The following is a 25,461-nucleotide window of genomic DNA, read 5'->3' on the forward strand; positions in this document are numbered from 1 at the left end:
AACAATTCAAAAATTTTGAGGAGATTCACAAGCAGTGGACTACTGCTGGAGTAATTGCTTCAAGAGCTGCCTCACAGACATATCCAGGACATGGGCTACAAGTGTCACTTTCCTTGTGTCAAGCCACTCATGACCAATAGACAAGGCAAGAAGTGTCTTACCTGGGCCAAGGAGAAAAATAACTGGACTGTTGATCAAGGTGTTGTTTTCAGATGAAAGTAATTTTGCTTTTCATATGGAAATCAAGGTCACAGAGTCTGGACAAAGAGTGGAGAGGCACACATTCCAAGCTGCTTGAGGTCTAGTGTGAAGTTTCCACAATCAGTGATGGTTTGGGGAGTCATGTCATCTGCTGGTGTTGGTCCACTGTGTTTTATCAAGACCAAAGTCAGCGCAGCCGTCTAGCAGGAATCTTTAGAGCACCTCATTCTTCTCTCTGCCTTTTTGGAGATGGAAATTTCATTCTTCAGCAGGACTTGGCTCCTGTCCACACTTCCAAAAGTACTAATACATGGTTTAAAAACAACAGCTTATGAAGAGGAAGATGAGAGACTCCAGACCCAACAATGCAGACGAGCTGAAGGCTGTTATCAAAGCAACCTTGGCTACCATAATTGATGCAAAAGGAGCCCAGGCCAAGTATTGAGTGCATTTACTGAAAATACATTTTGGATTTTAAAATAATTTTTCAAGCTGGTGTTATAAAGTATTCTAATTTACTGAGATAATGACTTTTGGGTTTTCATCAACATTAACTGAAATAAACACTTGAAATAGATCACTCTGTTTGTAATGACTCTATATAATATATGAGTTTCACTTTTTGTATTGAAGAACTGAAATAAATTAACTTCTTGATGATATATTTTGTCAGAAGCACCTGTATATGTGTGTGTACATATTTATTTTTAGTTCATGTATGATACTGTAATTGTAAAGAATAAGAAAATCAACCACGCTCTTTAAAGGGTTAATCACCAAATAATCAAGTTATCTGATCCATAAGATCCAACTACAGACCCACCCACCACCACCAGAGATTCTGAGATCAGGGGTCTGCAGTCTTGTCCTGAATGGAGCAGAGTTGTGCATGCTCGGCCTCTGCGCTCTTCTTTATCTGTAGAGCTGCTGAGCGCAGCTATTTCCATTGGTTCCATAGACAATGAATAGAGTAGAAGTCGAGCATGCGCCCCTCCAATCCATTCATGGCTGAGCTGCAGAGTCCGGTTCTCAGGATTTTGGGGGGTCCCGATGGTTGCTCCCCTCCAGTAAGTTATTACTTATCAAGATTGGGTATAACTTGATTTATTTGGGAATAACCCTTTATCAGGCTGGTTTCACACTTGCGTTTTTATCTGCATGCGTTTTTAAAAAAAACGCATGTGTGAAAAAACGCATGTAAACGCGGTAAAACGCATGCGTTTTTTAGACGCATGCGTTTTTATATAAAAACACAAGAAAACAAGAAAAAAACAAAAAACCCTAACCCTAACCTGAAATGCGTGGCACTGAAATACGTTTATATACGTATATACGTATATAAGTGCCACGATATTTCAGTGGCCACGTATATAAGTGCCACGTATATAAGTGCCACGTATATAAGTGCCACGTATATAAGTGCCACGTATATAAGTGCCACGTATATAAGTGCCACGTATATAAGTGCCACGTATTTAAGTGCCACGTATTTCACGCAAATGCCATGATATTTCAGTGCCACGTATTTCAGTGCCACGCATTTACGTGCCACGATATTTCAGTGCCACGTATAACCATGTAGTTATAGTATTTACAGTACGTGGCACTTAAATACGTGGCACTGAAATATCGCGGCACTGAAAGACGTGGCACTGAAAGACGTGGCACTGAAATATCGTGGCAGTGAAATACATGGCACTGAAATACATGGCACTTAAATATGTGGCACTGAAATACGTGGCACTGAAATGTGATACGTGGCACTTAACCCCTTCACCCCGCGGCCCTTTTTCGTTTTTGTGTTTTCGTTTTTCACTCCCCTCCTTCCCAGAGCCATAACTTTTTTATTTTTCCGTAAATATGGCCATGTGAGGGCTTATTTTTTGCGGGACGAGTTGTACTTTTGAACGACATCATTGATTTTACCATGTCGTGTACTAGAAAACGGGAAAAAAATTCCAAGTGCGGTGAAATTGCAAAAAAAGTGCAATCTCACACTTGTTTTTTGTTTGTTTTTTTTGCTAGGTTCATTAAATGCTAAAACTATCCTGCCATTATGATTCTCTAGGTCATTACGAGTTCATAGACACCTCACATGTCTAGGTTATTTTTTATCTAAATGGTGAAAAAAAATTCCAAACTTTGCTTAAAAAAAAAGAAAAAAAAAAGTGCCATTTTCCGATACCCGTAGCGTCTCCATTTTTCGTGATCTGGGGTCGGCTGAGGGCTTATTTTTTGCGTGCCGAGCTGGCGTTTTTAATGATAGCATTTTGGTGCAGATACGTTCTTTTGATCGCCCGTTATTGCATTTTAATGCAATGTCGCGGCGACCAAAAAAACGTAATTCTGACGTTTCGGATTTTTTTCTCGCTACGCTGTTTAGCGATCAGGTTAATGCTTTTTTTTAATTGATAGATCGGGCGATTCTGAACGCGGCGATACCAAATATGTGTAGGTTTTTTTTTTTTTTATTGTTTTATTTAGGATGGGGCGAAAGGGGGGTGATTTAAACTTTTATATTTTTTTCACATTTTTAAAAACTTTTTTTTTTCACTTTTGCCATGCTTCAATAGCCTCCATGGGAGGCTAGAAGCAGGCACAGCCCGATCGGCTCTGCTACATAACAGCGATCATCAGATCGCTGTTATGTAGCAGAATTGCAGGTGTGCTGTGAGCGCCGACCACAGGGTGGTGCTCACAGCTGGCCGGCATCAGTAACCATAGAGGTCTCAAGGACCTCTATGGTTACCATCCTAATGCATCGCCGACCTCCGATCATGTGACGGGGGTCGGCGATGACGTCAGATCCGGCCGCCCGGCCGGATGCGGTAGTTAAATGCCGCTGTCTGCGTTTGACAGCGGCATTTAACAGGTTAATAGCGGTGGGTGAATAGCGATTTCACCCGCCGCTATTGCGCGCACATGTCAGCTGTCCAAAACAGCTGACATGTCGCGACTTTGATGTAGGCTCAGCGCCGGAGCCCACATCAAAGGGGGAGACACGGCATGCGCAGTACTAGTACGGCGCATGTCGTGAAGGGGTTAAATACGTGGCACTTAAATACGTGATATGTGGCACTTAAATATGTGGCACTATGACTGTCAGAAAATGTTCATTAAACGGTTAGGGGTGAGGTTAGGGGTAGAGTTAGGGTTAGGGTTTGGATCCCTTTATCACCTTTGATGGTGGTGGGTGGCTTTTCAGTGTTTTCTGTTTTTTTTTTTTCTATAAAAACGCATGCATTTTTAACGCAAACAAACGCATGTGCTTAAAAACGCATGCGTTTACATAGACAGCAATGCATTTTTTTTGCCGCGAAAAAACGCATGCGTTTTTTCGCGGCAAAAAAAAACGCGCAAGAAAATGCTACAGGTTGCATTTTTGAAAATGAACGCATGCAGAAAAAAAACGCATGCATTTACAAACGCGACCAAACGCGTACAAAAAAACGCATGCGTTTTCAATGTTAAATATAGGGGGAAAAACGCATGCCAGACAAAAACGCAAGTGTGAAACCAGCCTCAGACACCAGGTTAGGCTCAGAAGGATCGAATCCTAACGGAAATAAATATCTCACTCTCCGTAAAAAATAAAAAAAAATAAAAAAAACATATAAAACTTTTGCTATGGTGCCCTGTGAACGCTACGCCCCCGGTGATAGTGAGGACCTTCTCATTTTCCGCCCCGGCCCTAGAGGGTTCTGTCTGAAAAGCACCAAAATAAACCTATGCCTCAAGGAGCCACTCAGTATAATGAGGCCGTATTATTCCCTTCTGGTGGCGGTCGTCTTGTTTAGGTAACAGCATGGTAAACTACACTTTTCAGTTCTCCTAAAAAGATGGGACACCAGCAGATCAGAAGCAAGGACTCCATTTTTTCCACTCAATTCAATGGGTGAAAAATGCTGAAAGAAGTGACAAGCTCAATGTCTGAAAAACCATGCAAAGCACAAAATCCGATAATGCGCGCAGATTTCCGATACCTCAGGCTTTGCTGGTACTGAAAGACGCAGCTGAAAATCAGCAGACCTATGCATTATAATTCCAGAAAAACCACCCAGTGTGAACTTGGCCTTATATGTAAAAGCTCCTAGGAGTCTGCCCGGCGGCACCCAGGCGGCAGTCCGCGAGCGCTCAGGCGTGGCCCGGCCGTCACCGCAACCAGCGCACTGTACAGGAATGGATTACTTGGGATGTCTGACCGTGAAGCTCTGGGAAGACACAGGGCCATGGCCAGTAATCAATTAGCGCACGTTTTCTGCCACATGAGCCTCCCAGACATCATCACCATTCATCACAGCACAACAGCGACAATAATTAGAACGCAGGGAGGTAACCACGGCTCGGTCTGCAGCCGCCTCCTCCATGTACGATTCTCTCACCCTCCCCCGCCCTGTACAGGACTCGCTGCGACTCAGGTCACATGACCTCGGGGGGGGCGTGGTGATACAGATGACGTATAATTAATAATAATAATTAATACTGGTACACCTCATACTCCTTGTGATTACTTCTGATAGCACTGTAATAACATATGGAAGAAAACCCCCGAAACGTCGGCGAAGTTTTAAGTTTTTCTGAGCAGGCGCGAAAAGGACAGACCTCGGGGTCCTCGCACACATGGCGGCCGTGTGGCGGTGCCGGGCGAGGAGACGTGGCCTCCTGCCGCTCTCGTGTAGTCGGGGCTTAGCAGGTATCTGCGGAGTAGTGATGTGTTGTGGCAGAATATCTGTGAGACCGCCGCCTCTGTCACTTGGAGTCACGTTACATGTCACCTAATTGTCAATTGCAGGAGAAGGGCAGAGCCGTGTGTCCTCACCACCCTCCACCAGAGCCGTGTTCCTGACACCCCCCCCCCCGAGCCGTGTGTCCCTGTAAATGAGCCGTGTGTCCCTGGCACCCCGCCACCCCCGAGCCGTGTGTCCCTGACAATGAGCCATGTGTCCCTGGCACCCTGCCACCCCCTAGCCGTGTGTCCCTGGCACCCTACCCCCCCGAGCCGTGTGTCCTTGGCTATGAGCCGCGTGTCCCTGGCACCCCGCCCCCCGAGCCGTGTGTCCCTGGCACCCCGCCCCCCCCGAGCCGTGTGTCCCTGGCACCCCGCCCCACCCAAGCCGTGTGTCCCTGGCACCCCGCCCCCCCCCCGAGCCGTGTGTCCCTGGCACCCCGCCCCCCACGAGCCGTGTGTCCCTGACACCCCCCCCCCGAGCCGTGTGTCCCTGACACCCCCCCCCCCCGAGCCGTGTGTCCCTGACACCCCCCGAACCCCCCCCCCCTGAGCCGTGTGTCCCTGACACCCCCCGAGCCGTGTGTCCCTGACACCCGCCCTCCGGAGCAGTGTGTTCCTGGCACCCCGCCCATCCGAGTCTGTCTGTCCTTACCGCCCTCCACCAAAGCCGCAGAGCCGCGTGTGCATGGGTGAGGATGGAAAATGAAGGGTTTTTCAGATTCAGAAACCCTTTTCGCTGCAATTTAAACATATAAATGAAAATAAAGTGGCTTTTCTCACCTCATCTCATCCAGGAAAAGAGTGTTTTGTGGCAATTCCTGGTGTCTGTTATTGGCTGCAGCGCTGAAATCATGTCTATAGCGCTGCAGCGAATCAATGAGCTCAGCGGCTTGTGCTGTATAATGGGGGGGGGGTTCAATGAGTCAAGTAAAGTTTTTTTTTTTCTATATATACCGGTATGTTTATTTTTTTTATCAATCCGCAGCCGTGATTTTTCAAAACCAAAACGCACCTTTTAGGGCACCGGGCACTAAAACCTCACGGTTTGTCCTGAACTGCCCATGACTGTTATAGTCTTTGTTGGTTGCTATGGGTTACCATTGATCTTGTTGTTGTGGTGATAACCCCTGGTTACCTACCGTAATATTATCATTTCCTATTTATGGGACTGTTAGGACACATCCAGACACCCGCACAAAGCGTTCCGAGATTGGACCACAATGCAGATTGGCCGCTGGTTTCCTGACCCAAGTGTGGCAGCTTCATAGAAATATATGAAGGAGACCCACGGCCAATCTGCATTGTGGTCCAATCTCGGAACGCTTTGTGCAGATGTCTGAAGGCGTCATTATATCGTGCTATTTATTAACCTTGCCTTCACTCATTTCGATATTTTGTACATATAGTAAATATAGACACTTTTTTGCAACTATATAGGTTTATTGAGTGCAGCTGTTTCCTTTTTCGGTTACTAAATTGGACTTCTCCAAGTTCACCCTGCACCTCCTGAACAACAGAGTGCGCATCATTTATTTTTTCCTAGTCGTATGCCAAAGGCAGGGTCTAATAGATAGCCGTGTGTCCTTGGCTATGAGCCGTGTGTCCCTGGCACCCCGCCCCCCGAGCCGTGTGTCCCTGGCACCCCGCCCCACCCAAGCCGTGTGTCCCTGGCACCCCGCCCCCCACGAGCCATGTGTTCCTGACACCCCGCCCCCCAAAACAGTGTGTCCCTGGCACCTCGCCACCCCCGAGCCGTGTGTCCCTGGCACTCCCCCATCCCCGAGCCGTGTGTCCCTGGCAATGAGCCGTGTGTCCCTGGCACCCCGCCACCCCCGAGCCGTGTGTCCCTGGCAATGAGCCGTGTGTCCCTGGCACCCTGCCACCCCCTAGCCGTGTGTCCCTGGCACCCTACCCCCCCGAGCCGTGTGTCCCTGGCACCCCACCCCCCCGAGCCATGTGTCCTTGGCTATGAGCCGTGTGTCCCTGGCACCCCGCCCACCGAGCCGTGTGTCCCTGGCACCCCGCCCCCCCCCCCGAGCCGTGTGTCCCTGGCACCCCGCCCCCCACGAGCCGTGTGTCCCTGACACCCCCCCCGAGCCGTGTGTCCCTGACACCCCACCCCCCCGAGCCGTGTGTCCCTGACACCCCCCCGAGCCGTGTGTCCCTGACACCCCCCCCCCCCCCCGAGAGTGCGCATCATTTATTTTTTCCTAGTCGTATGCCAAAGGCAGGGTCTAATAGATATAATAGATTGTTAGTTTTATCTTGAAGGTTTTTGTTTAGTATACTGACTACACCAGAATGTAAGTCCACAAGGACAGGGTCTCTCCCCTCTGTACCAGTCTGTCATTGTAAATTTGTTTACTGTAAACGATATCTATAACCCTGTACGTAACCGCTTCTCATGTACAGCACCATGGAATTAATGGTGCTATGTAAATAAATAATAATAATTTATGTAAGCGATCATTAGATCTCATTATGAGTCCCTAGCCGTTAAATAACGAGACCTTACACAGCTACATTGACAGAAAAATGAAAAGGTGCAAAAGGAATTAAAAAAATATATATTAAGTTGTAATATTATATAACTATTCATTCACGATATGGGCAAAGGTTTGGGACACACTTCTTGCTCTTTGAATTCAGATTTTTCATTCAGTTTTATTGCCTCTGGTATATACGGTAACATCCAGCCTGTAGCCATGCGGTCTGTGTTTAAAAAATATTTGTGGAAGAATGTCTTGTTCCCAATGGCTCAGTGAATTCTAGTGCCGTCCTGTGATAAGACGCCGCCATTGTAACAAGTCTGTTCATTAACTTTCTTTACCCACAATCAACTGTGTGTGGTATTAATGGAAAGTGGAAGCATTTAGGAATCACAGCAACTCTGCTACGAAGTCGCCATGTTCTGAGGCGCATAAGTCACCAATATTCTGCTGACTCAACAACTACAGAGTCCAATCAACTTCCTGCATTAATATCAGCACATAGCCTGTGTGCCTGGAGCTTTATGGCATGAGTTTCCATGGCCAAGCAGCTACATGGAATCCTTACGTTACCAAGCATAATGATAAGCTTTGGATGGAGTGGTATAAGGATGACTCCGTTGGCTCTGGAGCAGTGGAAATGTTCTGATAGACAACACTTCTCTGTCACTATAATAGTCAATTTGGGTTTTGAGACCACCAGGAGGCCATTACCACCAGGAGACGATTACCTGCCTGACTGCATTGTGCCAGCTCTAAAGCTTGGTACAGGAGGGTGAATGGCATGAGGTTGCATTTCAGGAGTTGGCCCAGGCCCATTACTTGTCAGTGAAGGCAAATATGAAACACATGTAGTTTATGAAACATTGCTGTTGCTTCTTTCCAGTATTTCTCCCCACATCTATGGTGCTTACTGTCATCTGTGCATGAAGCTAGAACACAGCCCCCGTCCCTCTATATACTTACAGGCCACTGTGTGCTGGCACACTGATCCATAGGGAGCTAAAAGTGACTATAGTGCAGGCGGCTCGGTCATACTCTTGCATAACATTTTTGTTTCTAATAGAAAACTTTACCCTTTTTTGTGTAATTGACCATTTCTTTTTTTTCACAGCTATCCATTTTGATTATGACTTGCTCGTGATAGGCGGAGGCTCTGGTGGTCTTGCATGTGCTAAAGAAGGTATGAGTTTATCAGGGAAACTGTAAAGTTGAATAATTGACATAGAAGCAATGATTTTTACATGTTAGTGGTTACCTTTGCACTGGTTAAGTCTACAGTCTTCTTTAGTTCATTTATCTTCAGACTCTCTGATATGCTGTTTGCAGAATATGCTCCAAGTATCAGATTTTACTGTTGTGGGAATATCTCTCCCAGTAATATAGGCTGGATGGCTGGACGAGTTCTATGTGTATCCAGGGTGCCCCTTTCCCTGACGAAGCCGCCTAGCGCGGCGATACGCGTGGGATTCTCCCACAGCTTCCTCTTGGTTGCCCACAGAGCCGTCAGCATTGGGGTTTTCTTTCATGGCAGCCGTCAGACATGGTATTATTTTGGCTCCTTCCTTTTTGCTGTGAGCCGGTTATTGTCTTTGGTTGTGCCCTTGGCTGCATTATTTGCTTTGCCACACTTACTATATATTTTTCTTCACAACCGTGATTGGTGCACATATCCATAGTGGCTTGTTCTCATGTGCCCCATTGCTATCATTATTTACACACCACCCATTTCCTCTTATGGTGTGTTTTATTGTGGGGACGCCCATTGGTTATAGGCATCTGTGGTGCTTCACTTATACAAGATATCCATGTTTAGCCCTTGTATAGTTATATTATTATCCATGCATTTATATATGGGATAGCAGCAGTATTCTTTTGTTATCTCAGGCTATGACTTTCTTGTTATACATTTAGTGGAATGGTGTGTTTGTTGTTTGATCCTTATGGGATATGTTTTTAATGCTTTTTATCTGGTTTGTTTTTTTCTTATAATAAAGGTTTTGATATATTTGATATATAGGTGTGCACACATTTATGTAGTGTCTTTCCTTTTCTTGTCCAGGGTGCCCCTGTCTTCATTTGCTGTCATATATCCTCACAACACTAATATTGTAGTTTTCTCTCCACAGACCTTCCTTCCTGTCTATAGCCTGTTTTGTGTTCTTTCCAAGATACTTTCGTCCCTGTCCACTGCAGATCTGTGTACAACCCTCCTGCTATTCCTAAGGGTGAATTCAGACATCCGTGAAAAGCAGTCTGTGTACGGACTTTGTTGCCTGGACTGGCTGCGGACCTCCCGGCCTGATCTCCACAGGCTGATGTATGCCTCTGAGGCTGTGAATTTCAGGCCAGAGGACCCGTGGTGAGTCCATGCATCACGGTCTGTGCACAGTCCTAACACTGGGAGAAAGAAGTGAAAACTGAGAGAGCTTTCAGAATTAGGAGCTCTTACTGATTTGTTATGTTTTTGCAAGAGAAGTCAAGTAGCTAAAAGACTGGGCTACAGCAGCAAAATGGTAGGACCTTTTAATGAAGATTATTTATAAAGTTGCTTTAAGCTTAAACAAACGTTTGACTTATTTTTTAGACTCTTTAATTGCCTGCGGATTGGTGGGGTCCAGGTCACTCGAGACATCTGAGAATTGCGCAGCTTAGGAGGCAGGAGCTTAAAGTTACTGGCAGAATAAGCGCACATAATTACATAAAGGTTCAATAGAAAGCCTATAACTTCCTATTGAATCTCTGCTCCGTTCTGTGCATTTTCTCAGATTGGAATTATGTCCTCCTGTCTTCCAAGCTGCATACTTTCTAGAGTTCGTTTGAGCAATTTTTGGGTGTCTTGGGCAATTGCCAAAAATGTTGGGACACTGTGTAAAATGTAAAGAAAACAATAATGCAATGATTTGGAAATCTCTTCCAGCCATGTTTTATTCACAACAGAACATAGAACACAGATACAGTACAGATACTGAAGAAACAATAATGTACAGTACAGAGCAAAAGTTTGGACACACCTTCTCATTTAAAGATTTTTCTGTATTTTCATGACTATGAAAATTGTACATTCACACTGAAGGCAACAAAACTATGAATTAACACATGTGGAATTATATACTTAGCAAAAGAGTGCGAAACAACTGAAATGATGTCTTATATTCTAGGTTCTTCAAAGTAGCCACCTTTTGCTTTGATGACTGCTTTGCACAATCTTGGCATTCTCTTGATGAGCTTCAAGAGGTAGCCACCGGAAATGGTCTTCCAACAATCTTGAAGGAGTTCTCAGAGATGCTTAGCACTTGTTGGCCCTTTAGCCTTCACTATGCGGTCCAGCTCACCCCAAACCACCTCGATTGGTTTCAGGTCTGGTGACTGTGGAGGCCAGGTCATCTAGCGTAGCACCCCATCACTCTCCTTCTTGGTCAAATTGCCCTTACACAACCTGGAGGTGTGTTTTGGGTCATTGTGCTGTTGAAAAATAAATGATGGTCCAACTAAACGCAAATCAGGTGGAATAGCATGTCGCTGCAAGATGCTGTGGTAGCCATGCTGGTTCAGTATGCCTTCAATTTTGAATAAATCCCCAACAGTGTCACCAGCAAAGCACCCCCACACCATCACACCTCCTCCTCCATGCTTCACGGTGGGAACCAGGCATGTAGAGTCCATCCGTTCACCTTTTCTGCGTCGCACAAAGGCACGGTGGTTGGAACCAAAGATCTCAAATTTTGACTCATAAGACCAAAGCACAGTTTTCCACTGGTCTAATGTCAGTTCCTTGTGCTCTTTAGCCCAAACAAGTCTCTTCTGCTTGTTGCCTGTCCTTAGCAGTGGTTTCTTAGCAGCTATTTTACCATGAAGGCCTGCTGCACAAAGTCTCCTCTTAACAGTTGTTGTAGAGATGTGTCTGCTGCTAGAACTCTGTGTGGCATTGACCTGGTCTCTAATCTGAGCTGGTGTTAACCTGCGATTTCTGAGGCTGGTGACTCGGATAAACTTATCCTCAGATGCAGAGGTGACTCTTGGTCTTCCTTTCCTGGGGCGGTTCTCATGTGAGCCAGTTTCTTTGTAGCGCTTGATGGTTTTTGCAACTGCACTTGGGGACACTTTCAAAGTTTTCCCAATTTTTCGAACTGACTGACCGTCATTTCTTAAAGTAATGATGGTCACTCGTTTTTCTTTATTTAGCTGCTTTTTTCTTGCCATAATACAAATTCTAACAGTTTATTCAGCAGGACTATCAGCTGTGTATCCACCAGACTTCTGCTCAACACAACTGATTGTCCCAACCCTATTTATAAGGCAAGAAATCCCACTTATTAAACCTGACAGAGCACACCTGTGAAGTGAAAGCCATTCCCGGTGACTACCTCTTGAAGCTCAATCAAGAGAATGCCAAAAGTGTACAAAGCAGTCATCAAAGCAAAAGGTGGCTACTTTTAAGAGTCTAGAATATAAGATTTATTTTCAGTTGTTTCACACTTTTTTGTTAAGTATATAATTCCACATATGTTAATTCAGAGTTTTGATGCCTTCAGTGTGAATTTACAATTTTCATAAATATACAAAAAAGGTTGCACTCTATCGTGCCAAAGCATGTCTAATATGAAATACATGAAATATGAATAGCAAAATGGCTTTTGAACATTAGGAAAATATTTAAGAGACGCTTTGCACAGAATTTGATATAATCAAATAGTGTGAGCCCATCAATTACAATTTTCATAGTCATGAAAATACAGAAAAATCTTTAAATGAGAAGGTGTGTCCAAACTTTTGCTCTGTACTGTATATAATAGTACATCAGGTCAAAACGATAAGGTATATAATAACTATATAAGTACGTGCATAAATCAGATATGTTTAAATCCTATAAATATGCCCAAGTATAAATGTGAAAAAGTAGACGTGTGCACACCGTAGTATATAGCGAAAACTTGGCACTCAACTTAACGTAAGACAGGTGTTTTAATGGTGTCCACAAAATAACAGAAACGTTTCGGTCCTACATCCGGACCTTCATCAGTCTCAGTTGATAAATGTGAGGGAGCGAGTGGACCCAGAGAATTTCTGATTGTGGAATGAAATCACACTTGTGTGTGAGCGCTGCCTGTATGTGGGCAGTATAGCCCCCAAATGAAGCGATATACCTTAAAATATCAGGACATAAGTGCCATGCCTGTGTAGGACGCGGAATCCACCGCTAGTCCATGCATGGACCTTGCATGAGCCTTATTTGATGGCTCACTGTGCCTCAACCGCTTCCTTGTTTTTATCTAGGACTACAGTTTTCCATTTCAGTTGAAAAAAGTAACTCAATTGGAAATTAATGGCAGCAACACATCTAAAAAAAAGTTGGTGCAGGGTTAAGAAAAGGCTGGAAAAGTAAGTGGTACTAAAGAAAAACAGCTGGAAGATAAATTTTCAGCTAAGTCACATGACTGCAGAAAAAGCCATGTTAGGCAGAGTCTCACAGCAACAAATATAGTCAGAGGTTCACCAACTTGTGAACAAATGCATCTAAAAATTGTGTATCAATGTCAGAAAAATGTTCCTCAATGTAAAATTGAAAAGACCGAATAACCGATATAATATATATATATATATATATATATACTAGCTGTACTACCCGGCTTCGCCCGGGTTAATGACTGCTGTTAGCAAAATAGAATGTGTTAACAAAAATTTATTCTGCACACAAAAACCACAAAACAAATAGATAGAAATGTAATTATTAAAAGGCAAAAACTAAGCAAATAGAAGCATTTCACAACATATATTAGCTTTGTTATACTGAGAATGTCTTTGTTGCCTATATTAACCAATCAGAGCTCAGGTTAATTAACTGTAGCAAAATAGAAGCTGAGCTGTGATTGGTTGCTATTGGCAGCCTGATAAATCCCCAGCCAACAGGAAGCCCTCCCCCCTGGCAGTATATATTAGCTCACACATACACATAATAGACAGGTCATGTGACTGACAGCTGCCGTATTTCCTATATGGTACATTTGTTGCTCTTGTAGTTTGCTTATTAATCAGATTTTTATTTTTGAAGGACAATACCAGACTTGTGTGTGTTTTAGGGCGAGTTTTATGTGTCAAGTTGTGTGTGTTGAGTTGCGTGTGGCGACATGCATGTAGCGACTTTTGTGAGATGAGTTTTGTGTGGCGACATGCGTGTAGCAACATTTTGTGTGTTGAGTTGCATGTGACAGGTTAGTGTAGCAAGTTGTGTGCAGCAAGATTTGTGCATGGCGAGTTTTGCGCGTGGCGAGTTTTATGTGTGGTGCATTTTGAGTATGTGCAAGTTTTGTGTGAGGCAACTTTTGCATGTGGTGCAACTTTTGTACATGTGGCAATTTTTCTGTGTGTGCAAGTTTTGCATGAGGTGAGTTTTCCATGAGGTGAGTTTTGCACGTGTGGCGAGTTTTGCGTGAGCCTAGTTTTGCATATGGCGAGTTTTGCATGTAGCGAGTTTTGAGTGGTGACTTTTGTGTTTCGACTTTTATGTGGCGAGGTTGGTGTGTGTGTGTGGTGAAATGTGTGCTGAGGGTGGTATATGTGTTCAAGCACGTGGTAGTGTGTGGCGCATTTTGTGTTTGTGTTCATATCCCCGTGTGTGGTGAGTATCCCATGTCGGGGCCCCACCTTAGCAACTGTACGGTATATACTCTTTGTCGCCATCGCTCTCATTCTTTAAGTCCTCATTGTTCACATCTGGCAGCTGTCAATTTTCCTCCAACACTTTTCCCTTCACTTTTTCCCCATTATGTAGATAGGAGCAAAATTGTTTGGTGAATTGGAACGCGCGGGGTTAAAATTTCACCTCACAACATAGCCTATGACGCTCTCGGGGTCCAGACGTGTGACTGTGCAAAATTTTGTGGCTGTAGCTGCGACGGTACAGATGCCAATCCCGGACATACACACATACATACATACACACATTCAGCTTTATATATTAGATATACCTGTATGTAATCTCCTGTATATAGTATATACCTGTGTGTCATCTCACCTATATATAGTATATATCTGTGTGTCATCTCCTGTATATAGTATATACCTGTATGTCATCTCCTCCTATACATAGCATATACCTGTGTCATCTCCTCCTGTATATACTATATACCTGTAGGTAATCTGCTCCTGTATATAGTATATACCTGTGTGTCATCTCCTCCTGTATATAGTATATACCTGTATGTCATCTCCTCCTGTATGTAGTATGTACCTGTATGTCATCTCCTCCTCTATATAGTATATACCTGTGTGTCATCTCTCCTGTATATAGTATATATCTGTGTGTCATCTCCTCCTGTATATAGTATATACCTGTGTGTCATCTCCCCTGTAAATAGTATATACCTGTGTGTCATCTCCTGTATATAGTATATAGCTGTATGCCATCTCCTCCTGTATTAGCCCTCGTTCACACGTTATTTGGTCAGTATTTTTACCTCAGTATTTGTAAGCTAAAATGGCAGCCTGATAAATCCCCAGCCAACAGTAAGCCCACCCCCTGGCAGTATATATTAGCTCACACATACACATAATAGACTGGTCATGTGACTGACAGCTGCCGGATTCCTATATGGTACATTTGTTGCTCTTGTAGTTTGTCTGCTTATTAATCAGATTTTTATTTTTGAAGGATACCAGACTTGTGTGTGTTTTAGGGCGAGTTTCGTGTGTCAAGTTGTGTGTGTTGAGTTGCGTGTGGCGACATGCATGTAGGGACTTTTGTGAGATGAGTTTTGTGTGGCGACATGCGTGTAGCAACTTTTTGTGTGTCGAGTTGCATGTGACAGGTTAGTGTAGCAAGTTGTGTGCAGCAAGTTTTGCGCATGGCGAGTTTTGCGCGTGGCGAGTTTTATGTGTGGTGCCTTTTGAGTATGTGCAAGTTTTGTGTGAGGCAACTTTTGCATGTGTTGCAACTTTTGTGCATGTCGCAATTTTTCTGCGTGTGGCAATTTTTCTGCGTGTGCAAGTTTTGCGTGTGGCGAGTTTTGCACGTGTGGCGAGTTTTGCATGTGGAGAGTTTTGCGCGTGGCGAGTTTTGAGCGGCGACTTTTGTGTTTCTACTTTTATGTGGCGAGGTTGGTGTATGTGTGGTGAAATGTGCACTGAGGGTGGTATATGTGTTCGAGCACGTGGTAGTGTGTGGCGCATTTTGTGTGTGTGTTCATATCCCCGTGGTGGTGTGATTATCCCATGTTGGGGCCCCACCTTAGCAACTGTACAGTATATACTCTTTGGTGCCATCGCTGTCATTCTTTAAGTCCCCCTTGTTCACATCTGGCAGCTGTTAATTTGCCTCCAACACTTTTCCTTTCATTTTTTCCCCATTATGTAGATAGGGGCAAAATTGTTTGGTGACTTGGAAAGCGCGGGGTTAAAATTTCACCTCACAATATAGCTTTGACGCTCTCAGGGTCCAGACGTGTGACTGTGCAAAATTTTGTGCCTGTAGCTGCGACGCCTCCAACACTTTTCCTTTCACTTTTTCCCCATTATGTAGATAGGGGCAAAATTGTTTGGTGAATTGGAAAGCGCGGGGTTAAAATTTCACCTCACAACATAGCCTATGACGCTCTCGGGGTCCAGACGTGTGACTGTGCAAAATTTTGTGGCTGTAGCTGCTACGGTTCAGATGCCAATCCCGGACATACATACATACATACATACATACACACACACACACATTCAGCTTTATATATTAGACTAGCTGTACTACCCGGCTTCGCCCGGGTTAATGACTGCTGTTAGCAAAATAGAATGTGTTAACAAAAATTTATTCTGCACACAAAAACCACAAAACAAATAGATAGAAATGTAATTATTAAAAGGCAAAAACTAAGCAAATAGAAGCATTTCACAACATATATTAGCTTTGTTATACTGAGAATGTCTTTGTTGCCTATATTAACCAATCAGAGCTCAGGTTAATTAACTGTAGCAAAATAGAAGCTGAGCTGTGATTGGTTGCTATTGGCAGCCTGATAAATCCCCAGCCAACAGGAAGCCCTCCCCCCTGGCAGTATATATTAGCTCACACATACACATAATAGACAGGTCATGTGACTGACAGCTGCCGTATTTCCTATATGGTACATTTGTTGCTCTTGTAGTTTGCTTATTAATCAGATTTTTATTTTTGAAGGACAATACCAGACTTGTGTGTGTTTTAGGGCGAGTTTTATGTGTCAAGTTGTGTGTGTTGAGTTGCGTGTGGCGACATGCATGTAGCGACTTTTGTGAGATGAGTTTTGTGTGGCGACATGCGTGTAGCAACATTGTGTGTGTTGAGTTGCATGTGACAGGTTAGTGTAGCAAGTTGTGTGCAGCAAGATTTGTGCATGGCGAGTTTTGCGCGTGGCGAGTTTTATGTGTGGTGCATTTTGAGTATGTGCAAGTTTTGTGTGAGGCAACTTTTGCATGTGGTGCAACTTTTGTACATGTGGCAATTTTTCTGTGTGTGCAAGTTTTGCATGAGGTGAGTTTTCCATGAGGTGAGTTTTGCACGTGTGGCGAGTTTTGCGTGAGCCTAGTTTTGCATATGGCGAGTTTTGAATGTAGCGAGTTTTGAGTGGTGACTTTTGTGTTTCGACTTTTATGTGGCGAGGTTGGTGTGTGTGTGTGGTGAAATGTGTGCTGAGGGTGGTATATGTGTTCAAGCACGTGGTAGTGTGTGGCGCATTTTGTGTTTGTGTTCATATCCCCGTGTGTGGTGAGTATCCCATGTCGGGGCCCCACCTTAGCAACTGTACGGTATATACTCTTTGTCGCCATCGCTCTCATTCTTTAAGTCCTCATTGTTCACATCTGGCAGCTGTCAATTTTCCTCCAACACTTTTCCCTTCACTTTTTCCCCATTATGTAGATAGGAGCAAAATTGTTTGGTGAATTGGAACGCGCGGGGTTAAAATTTCACCTCACAACATAGCCTATGACGCTCTCGGGGTCCAGACGTGTGACTGTGCAAAATTTTGTGGCTGTAGCTGCGACGGTACAGATGCCAATCCCGGACATACACACATACATACATACACACATTCAGCTTTATATATTAGATATACCTGTATGTAATCTCCTGTATATAGTATATACCTGTGTGTCATCTCACCTATATATAGTATATATCTGTGTGTCATCTCCTGTATATAGTATATACCTGTATGTCATCTCCTCCTATACATAGCATATACCTGTGTCATCTCCTCCTGTATATACTATATACCTGTAGGTAATCTGCTCCTGTATATAGTATATACCTGTGTGTCATCTCCTCCTGTATATAGTATATACCTGTATGTCATCTCCTCCTGTATGTAGTATGTACCTGTATGTCATCTCCTCCTCTATATAGTATATACCTGTGTGTCATCTCTCCTGTATATAGTATATATCTGTGTGTCATCTCCTCCTGTATATAGTATATACCTGTGTGTCATCTCCCCTGTAAATAGTATATACCTGTGTGTCATCTCCTGTATATAGTATATAGCTGTATGTCATCTCCTCCTGTATTAGCCCTCGTTCACACGTTATTTGGTCAGTATTTTTACCTCAGTATTTGTAAGCTAAAATGGCAGCCTGATAAATCCCCAGCCAACAGTAAGCCCACCCCCTGGCAGTATATATTAGCTCACACATACACATAATAGACTGGTCATGTGACTGACAGCTGCCGGATTCCTATATGGTACATTTGTTGCTCTTGTAGTTTGTCTGCTTATTAATCAGATTTTTATTTTTGAAGGATACCAGACTTGTGTGTGTTTTAGGGCGAGTTTCGTGTGTCAAGTTGTGTGTGTTGAGTTGCGTGTGGCGACATGCATGTAGGGACTTTTGTGAGATGAGTTTTGTGTGGCGACATGCGTGTAGCAACTTTTTGTGTGTCGAGTTGCATGTGACAGGTTAGTGTAGCAAGTTGTGTGCAGCAAGTTTTGCGCATGGCGAGTTTTGCGCGTGGCGAGTTTTATGTGTGGTGCCTTTTGAGTATGTGCAAGTTTTGTGTGAGGCAACTTTTGCATGTGTTGCAACTTTTGTGCATGTGGCAATTTTTCTGCGTGTGGCAATTTTTCTGCGTGTGCAAGTTTTGCGTGTGGCGAGTTTTGCACGTGTGGCGAGTTTTGCATGTGGAGAGTTTTGCGCGTGGCGAGTTTTGAGCGGCGACTTTTGTGTTTCTACTTTTATGTGGCGAGGTTGGTGTATGTGTGGTGAAATGTGCACTGAGGGTGGTATATGTGTTCGAGCACGTGGTAGTGTGTGGCGCATTTTGTGTGTGTGTTCATATCCCCGTGGTGGTGTGATTATCCCATGTTGGGGCCCCACCTTAGCAACTGTACAGTATATACTCTTTGGTGCCATCGCTGTCATTCTTTAAGTCCCCCTTGTTCACATCTGGCAGCTGTTAATTTGCCTCCAACACTTTTCCTTTCATTTTTTCCCCATTATGTAGATAGGGGCAAAATTGTTTGGTGAATTGGAAAGCGCGGGGTTAAAATTTCACCTCACAATATAGCTTTGACGCTCTCAGGGTCCAGACGTGTGACTGTGCAAAATTTTGTGCCTGTAGCTGCGACGCCTCCAACACTTTTCCTTTCACTTTTTCCCCATTATGTAGATAGGGGCAAAATTGTTTGGTGAATTGGAAAGCGCGGGGTTAAAATTTCACCTCACAACATAGCCTATGACGCTCTCGGGGTCCAGACGTGTGACTGTGCAAAATTTTGTGGCTGTAGCTGCTACGGTTCAGATGCCAATCCCGGACATACATACATACATACATACATACACACACACACACATTCAGCTTTATATATTAGATATATATATATATATATATATATATATATATATATATATATATATATATATATATATATATATATATATATATATATATATATATATATATAAAAAACTAAATCAGCGATTATGAGGAAATTAATGTTTACAAGACCATTGGTCAATATTGAATGTAGTGAGCTACAGGCCTTCAAGAGGTACTATATTAAATATGGGCATGATTTGGCTGTGCAAATTACTGCATGGTGTCAGGAATCATTGTGTGTGAACACAGTTTGATGTTCAATCCACAAATACAAGTTAAAGCTCTATCATGGAAAGACAAATTCATATAGCCACACAATCCAGAAATACTGCTTTTTTTTCTCTGGGACAAAGTTAATTTAAAATGGCCTGGGGCAAAATGGAAAACTTCTCTGTGGTCAGATGAATCAAAATTTGAATTTTTTTTTTTAACTCACATAGTTTTTATTAGAGCATATGACACGCCAGTAACACAGTCTGATACAGTTTCCAGACAGGTACAATGAATACAAAACTGATTAATATATTTTCATTTTACGTAAACAACGCACTTACCCCCTAACCAACCCTCCCTCCCCCAATCCCCTGCCCTTTGTCCAATAAAACCATCTGAAAACATCAACACTTGAAAAGTGATACCAAGCTTTATGATAGCACACCTGTACATGTAGAAGTCCCTCCAGAAGCAACTAAACAACACTCATTCTATTCTGCAACAACTCAGCAGATGCCACGCCTGGGTAATCCATCCATCTGCCCCACACATTTTCAAATTTTGTATTCTGACCTCTCTTGATGTTTATATTCCTTTCCATAAGGACCTGGTGGTCTTTCATCCAACCAATGCATCGCAATAAGCTTCCTCGCAGCATACAACAATCTTGCAATAGTCAACCTTCCACATTCATCCGTAGCAATATCATCCATACAGCCCAGAAGGCAAGTCAGCGGGTTATTCACCACATTTACCCCGTCACCTCTTGAATCAAATTAAGCACCTTCACCCAAAAGGGTTTGAGGCGAACACACGACCACATCATATGTAACAAATCGGCACCTTCCTCCCCGCACCTTGGGCATTTTGAGTCACCTCTCAGTCCTGCCTTCCTCATCCATGCCAGGGTCCTGTACACCCTATACACCAGGTATAACTGCAAAACCCACTTAGTCTCACTAAAGGAAGCCCTGGGGATGTATTGTAGTATGGATTCCCACTGGGACTCTGACAAGGGACCCACATCCGCCACCCATTTTTCCTTTATCCCTAACGGATGCTTCAATAAAAAGGTATCCATCAGACCCCTGTACATCAAAGTAATAAACACCCTCGCGCTCCTCCAGAGGCCCCATAAGATTTAACAAGCTATCGGACTGCAGAATCACACGCGACACCTCATGTCTCAACTGCAGATATTGATCTTATGACTTAAAGGAAACTCATTCCTAAGTGTTTCAAATGTTTTAATAACCTCCCGATCAAACAACTGAGACACAAACCAAATGCCAATGTGCCTCCACTGACCGTACCCCCGCAATCTCATAAGCTCTGCCAACCTAGGATCAAACCAAATTACATAGTTACATAGTTACATAGTTATTAAGGTTGAAGGAAGACTTTAAGTCCATCTAGTTCAACCCATAGCCTAACCTAACATGCCCTAATGTGTTGATCCAGGAGAAGGCAAAAAAAACCCATGTGGTAAGAGTAAGCTCCATCATGGGGAAAAAAATTTCTTCCCGACCCCACATACGGCAATCAGACTAGTTCCCTGGATCAACGCCTTATCAAGGAATCTAATATATATACCCTGTAACATTATACTTTTCCAGAAAGGTATCCAGTCCCCTCTTAAATTGAAGCAATGAGTCACTCATTACAACATCATACGGCAGAGAGTTCCATAGTCTCACTGCTCTTACAGTAAAGAATGCGCGTCTGTTATTATGCTTAAACCTTTTTTCCTCCAGACGTAGAGGATGCCCCCTTGTCCCTGTCACCGGTCTATGATTAAAAAGATCAGCAGAATCTGGCGCATATCTCGTAAATTCCGTTACTTCCCTCCATTGCTTAATTTTCTGCCAGACTTTCCCCATCATAACTATTGTTGGGAATTTATTTGGGTTAATTCTGAATCTGCCCGCTTCCAGACTAGCTAACAATGGGCCCCTCCCTACCGCGTATTCAGTGATTATCCCCGCTGAAGAACTTTGTTCTGGTTCTCCCCAACCAACCATATGTTGGCATTGGGATGCTAAATAGTAGATCCATGGATTAGGGACCGCCAGACCACCCTCATCCTTTGCAGATGTTCCAATTTAATAATGCGTACCTTTCCACCCTTCCAAATTAAGTCCCTAAATAGAGTTTTGATCCTATAAAATTTACTCTGAGGCAGCCACACTGGAGCATTATGCAATATATAGAGGAGCTGAGGCATAAGTATCATTTTGATCAGATTGACTCTACCTGCGACCGATAGAAATAGCTTCTTCCAGACCCCAATCTTCTGCTGAAGCTTACCAAGCAAGGGAGTCAGGTTGAGCTGCACATAGTCCTCTATTTCGTCTGAAACTACTATGCCCAGATATTTAAACTCATGTATCACCCTCAAGGGGATCCCAGGTTCAAGTGTTAGAGGAGCCGCCGCGTCCATGGGCAACAACTCAGACTTATCCCAGTTAATAAATAGTCCGGAAAGAGCCCCAAATTTAGTAATGCTGTTCATAACGACCCCCAGAGACTTCTGCGCATCTTCCAAGAACAATAACACGTCGTCCGCGTACGGGGGTATGTTTTCTTCATGGTTTCCATATCTAAATCCCTTTATGTCCCTATCCCTCCGTATTGCCTCTGCCAAGGGCTCAACAGCAATTGCAAACAGCAGAGGAGACAAAGGGCACCCCTGTCGCGTTCCCCTATATAAAGGGAAATCCCCTGACAAGAGCCCATTTACCCGTATCTTAGCTCTCGGAGAGGCATACATCAGCTGCACCCATCTTATAAATCTCTCGCCAAAACCCATAGCCTTCATGGCCGCCCACAAATACCGCCACTACACACTATCAAATGCCTTAGCGGCGTCTAAAGACACCACAACCCTCCGACCCATATTATCCGCCTTTACCTGCATATTGAGAAACGATAGTTTAAGATCACACGCTGTAGAACTATTGGGCATAAATCCGGATTGGTCCCGATGTATTAGTGTCATTATCACCTTGTTAAGACGATTAGCCAATATCTTGGCCAATATTTTGATATCTGTCGTTAATAACGAGATTGGGCGATAAGAAGCCGGTTTCTTACCCTGTTTTGGCAACACTACAATTATTGCCTCATGCATGGACCGTGGCAACTCCCCCTCCACCAGACCAGCAGCATACACCTCCAACAAAGCGGGAAGCAATACCTCTTTATATTTTTTATACACCTCCCCCTGGATCCCATCTATCCCTGGGGCTTTATCATTAGACATAGAGGCCAGTGCGGTGTCAAGCTCCTCCAAATTGAACGGCTCCTCAAGAAGTCCCCGTTCAGCCGCTGAAAGTCTGTGGAGCCGTACCTCTGCCAAAAAAATCCCCCTCCTCCATTGTTGGCTGTACTCGTGATTTATAAAGATCCGAATAATACTCTGTCATTATCTCCAAAATTGCTTTGCAACTAGTATGATCCTTCCCATCCTTTCTGTTCAAAGCGACTATGTGTGTGGAGTCTCTCTGCGCCACCACTATTCTAGGAAGGAAATGACCCACCCTTTTTCCCTCCTCAAAATATTTAGCAGTTTGAAACATTCTCCTACGTTCTGCCTTTTTCATTGCCATATGGCACACTCTGTTCTGCACTACCTTCAACCTTCCCTGTGCTTGTGGGGACTGATCATTAATTAATGCCTCCTCCAACTCTCTTATCAACATTTGATCCTTCCTGCCCGTTTCTACCTTGACTCGGGATATCTCTTTCATGCAGAGCCGTCTGAAATATACCTTCATAGCCCCCCATACCGTCAATACCGAAGCCGTCCCAGCATTCATTTTAAAATATTCCTCAATGTCCCTCCTATGTGTCCATCTAAGTCAATAAGTTGTAGCCAGAACGGATTCAGCCTCCACATGCACCCCCTAGCAGGTAAAGATCCCACTCCCTCAAGTATCACACTCATGGGGGAATGATCCGATATTGTTCTAGCCATATACGTTGCCTCCCCAACAAGGCCCAGCATCTGTGTATTGCCCAAGGCCAGATCTATTCTTGACAAAGAAGCGAAGGAGGATGAAAAACAGGAATACTTGTACACCCCAGGATGAGAAATCCTCCATAAATCATGCAGAGCAGTTTCCCTCAGGACGGCACCAGATGGTGTACAATTACCACCCGATTTCAACGGCTCTCATCTCCCCCTATCCCAGTGTGTGTCCGGAATGTTGTTAAAGTCCCCTACTATCAAAAACGGTATCCCCGTTGTCTCCTCCATTATCTCCAGGACTATGTGGATCACCTTTCTACAATATGGTGGTGGAATATGAATTGAAACCAGCCACATCAGACATCTATACAGTTTACAAAGTAAACATATGAATCTACCCAACTGATCTATAACCACTTTGTGATACTCAAAAGGTACCCCAACACAGATGAGAATGCTAACCCCCCTAGAATATGCTGAATATGTGGCATGATATCCCACCTGTACCCATCTTTTAGCCAGAAAATGAGTTCTCTCCTTACCATATGAGTCCCCTGCAGACAGATCACTGACGGCTTGGCATCATTCAAAAATTTAAACACAGCTTGCCGTTTCACTCAGGATGCCAACCCCCTAACGTTCCAGCTCACAATTCTCATTCTTCCAGACATTTTCCCTCCACAGAACATTTTGTCCTGCAATTTTTCATCCAGTTGCAGCCGAAGTCGCAACCACAGTAACCATGGTGATGTACATTGTGCAAATATTTCCCCAACCCCACCCCCCTCCCCCCACACAACAACAAAACACCCCCAACAAATCCCCATCCCATCCTAACACGGAGGGGATAGCGCACTTTATCCAGAACAGTCTGGTAACCCCGTCCAACAGTCTCGCAACTTGCCCCAATCTATTGGGAATCTCCCGTGACTTGTGGATTGCAGCCCAGCCTATTTAAATTACAAAAATTCAAATTTTCCCCAAAAAACAGAAAAAACTCAAGATCCAAAAAGGACCTGTCCCCAACCCATAAAAACACAAAAACCAGAGGGGGGAAAAAGAGCCAATGGATCCCACCAAGAGAGGCAGCAAGAGAAACAAGAGTAAAGAAGAACCGTTCAACTCGTTGAGTCCTTTAATTTTGCTTGACGCAAATGTTGCTCGTTGCTGTCCAGCCATCCGAGTGCCTCTTTATCCTCCGTGAAGAAATGCACTTTCCCTTCAGCGACCACTCTAAAATTTGAATTTCTTTATTGAAAGAGGGACCATCCAGCTTGTTATTATTAGCGCACAATTCCAAAGCCTGCATCTCTGATGGTATTGGGTTATATTAGTGCCCATGGCATGGATAGCTTACACATCTTGAAAGGCGCCATCAATGCTGAGAATTATGTAGAGGTTTTAGAACATCATATGCTTCAATCCAGATGTCTTTTTCAGGGAAGGCCTTGAATGCTAAACCATGTACTGCACCCATCAAAACAGCCTGGTTTCACAGAAGAAGAGGTTAGATGTGAACTGACCACCTACAGTCCAGACATCTCACTACTAAAAACATTTGGCACATTATCAAATGAAAAATCTGTCATAGAGCACCCAGGACTGTGAGTAGCTAGATTCCTACATCAGACAAAAATGAGACAAAATTATTTTCCCAAAACTCCAGCAACACACATTTACAGACTCTTTTGAAGAGTGGAGAAGATGCTGCACAGATGGTAGACATGATCCTTTCCTAACTTTTTTGAGATGTGTTGCTGCCATCTATTTAAAAATGAGTTATTTTTTTGTCCAATGAAATGGAAAAATGTCCAATGTTTATCTTCTTATCTATGTTTGGTTGTGAAGAGCATGTGGCTGTAAGAGATTTACAAATCATTGTATTCTACATTTTGCACAGTGTCCTAACTTTTTTAGACTTATGGTTGTAATTAAAGGGCCTAAAGAATATAAAAAATGTTAAATGTTTAGTTACTTTTTAATTTTGCATTTAGGAAGCAAGTGAACAATAGATAAAATTTCT

General features: G+C 43.7%; 2 protein-coding genes across 2 annotated transcripts in view; both read left to right on the forward strand.

Annotated features, from left to right (window-relative positions):
• Positions 1-25,461, forward strand: part of GNB1L (G protein subunit beta 1 like) — a 716,249-nt gene that overhangs the window by 273,771 nt on the left and 417,017 nt on the right. The window lies entirely within an intron of this gene.
• The window catches only part of TXNRD2 (thioredoxin reductase 2), a 186,295-nt gene continuing 165,543 nt past the window's right edge, over positions 4,710-25,461 (forward strand). The window contains exons 1-2 of the mRNA XM_077293390.1: positions 4,710-4,894; positions 8,534-8,602. Of these exons, the coding sequence (XP_077149505.1) occupies positions 4,822-4,894; positions 8,534-8,602 (142 nt within the window). The 5' untranslated portion in view covers positions 4,710-4,821. The remainder of the gene's footprint in view (positions 4,895-8,533; positions 8,603-25,461) is intronic.

The sequence above is a fragment of the Ranitomeya variabilis genome, chromosome 1 (assembly GCF_051348905.1).
Source record: "Ranitomeya variabilis isolate aRanVar5 chromosome 1, aRanVar5.hap1, whole genome shotgun sequence".
NCBI lineage: Eukaryota > Metazoa > Chordata > Amphibia > Anura > Dendrobatidae > Ranitomeya > Ranitomeya variabilis.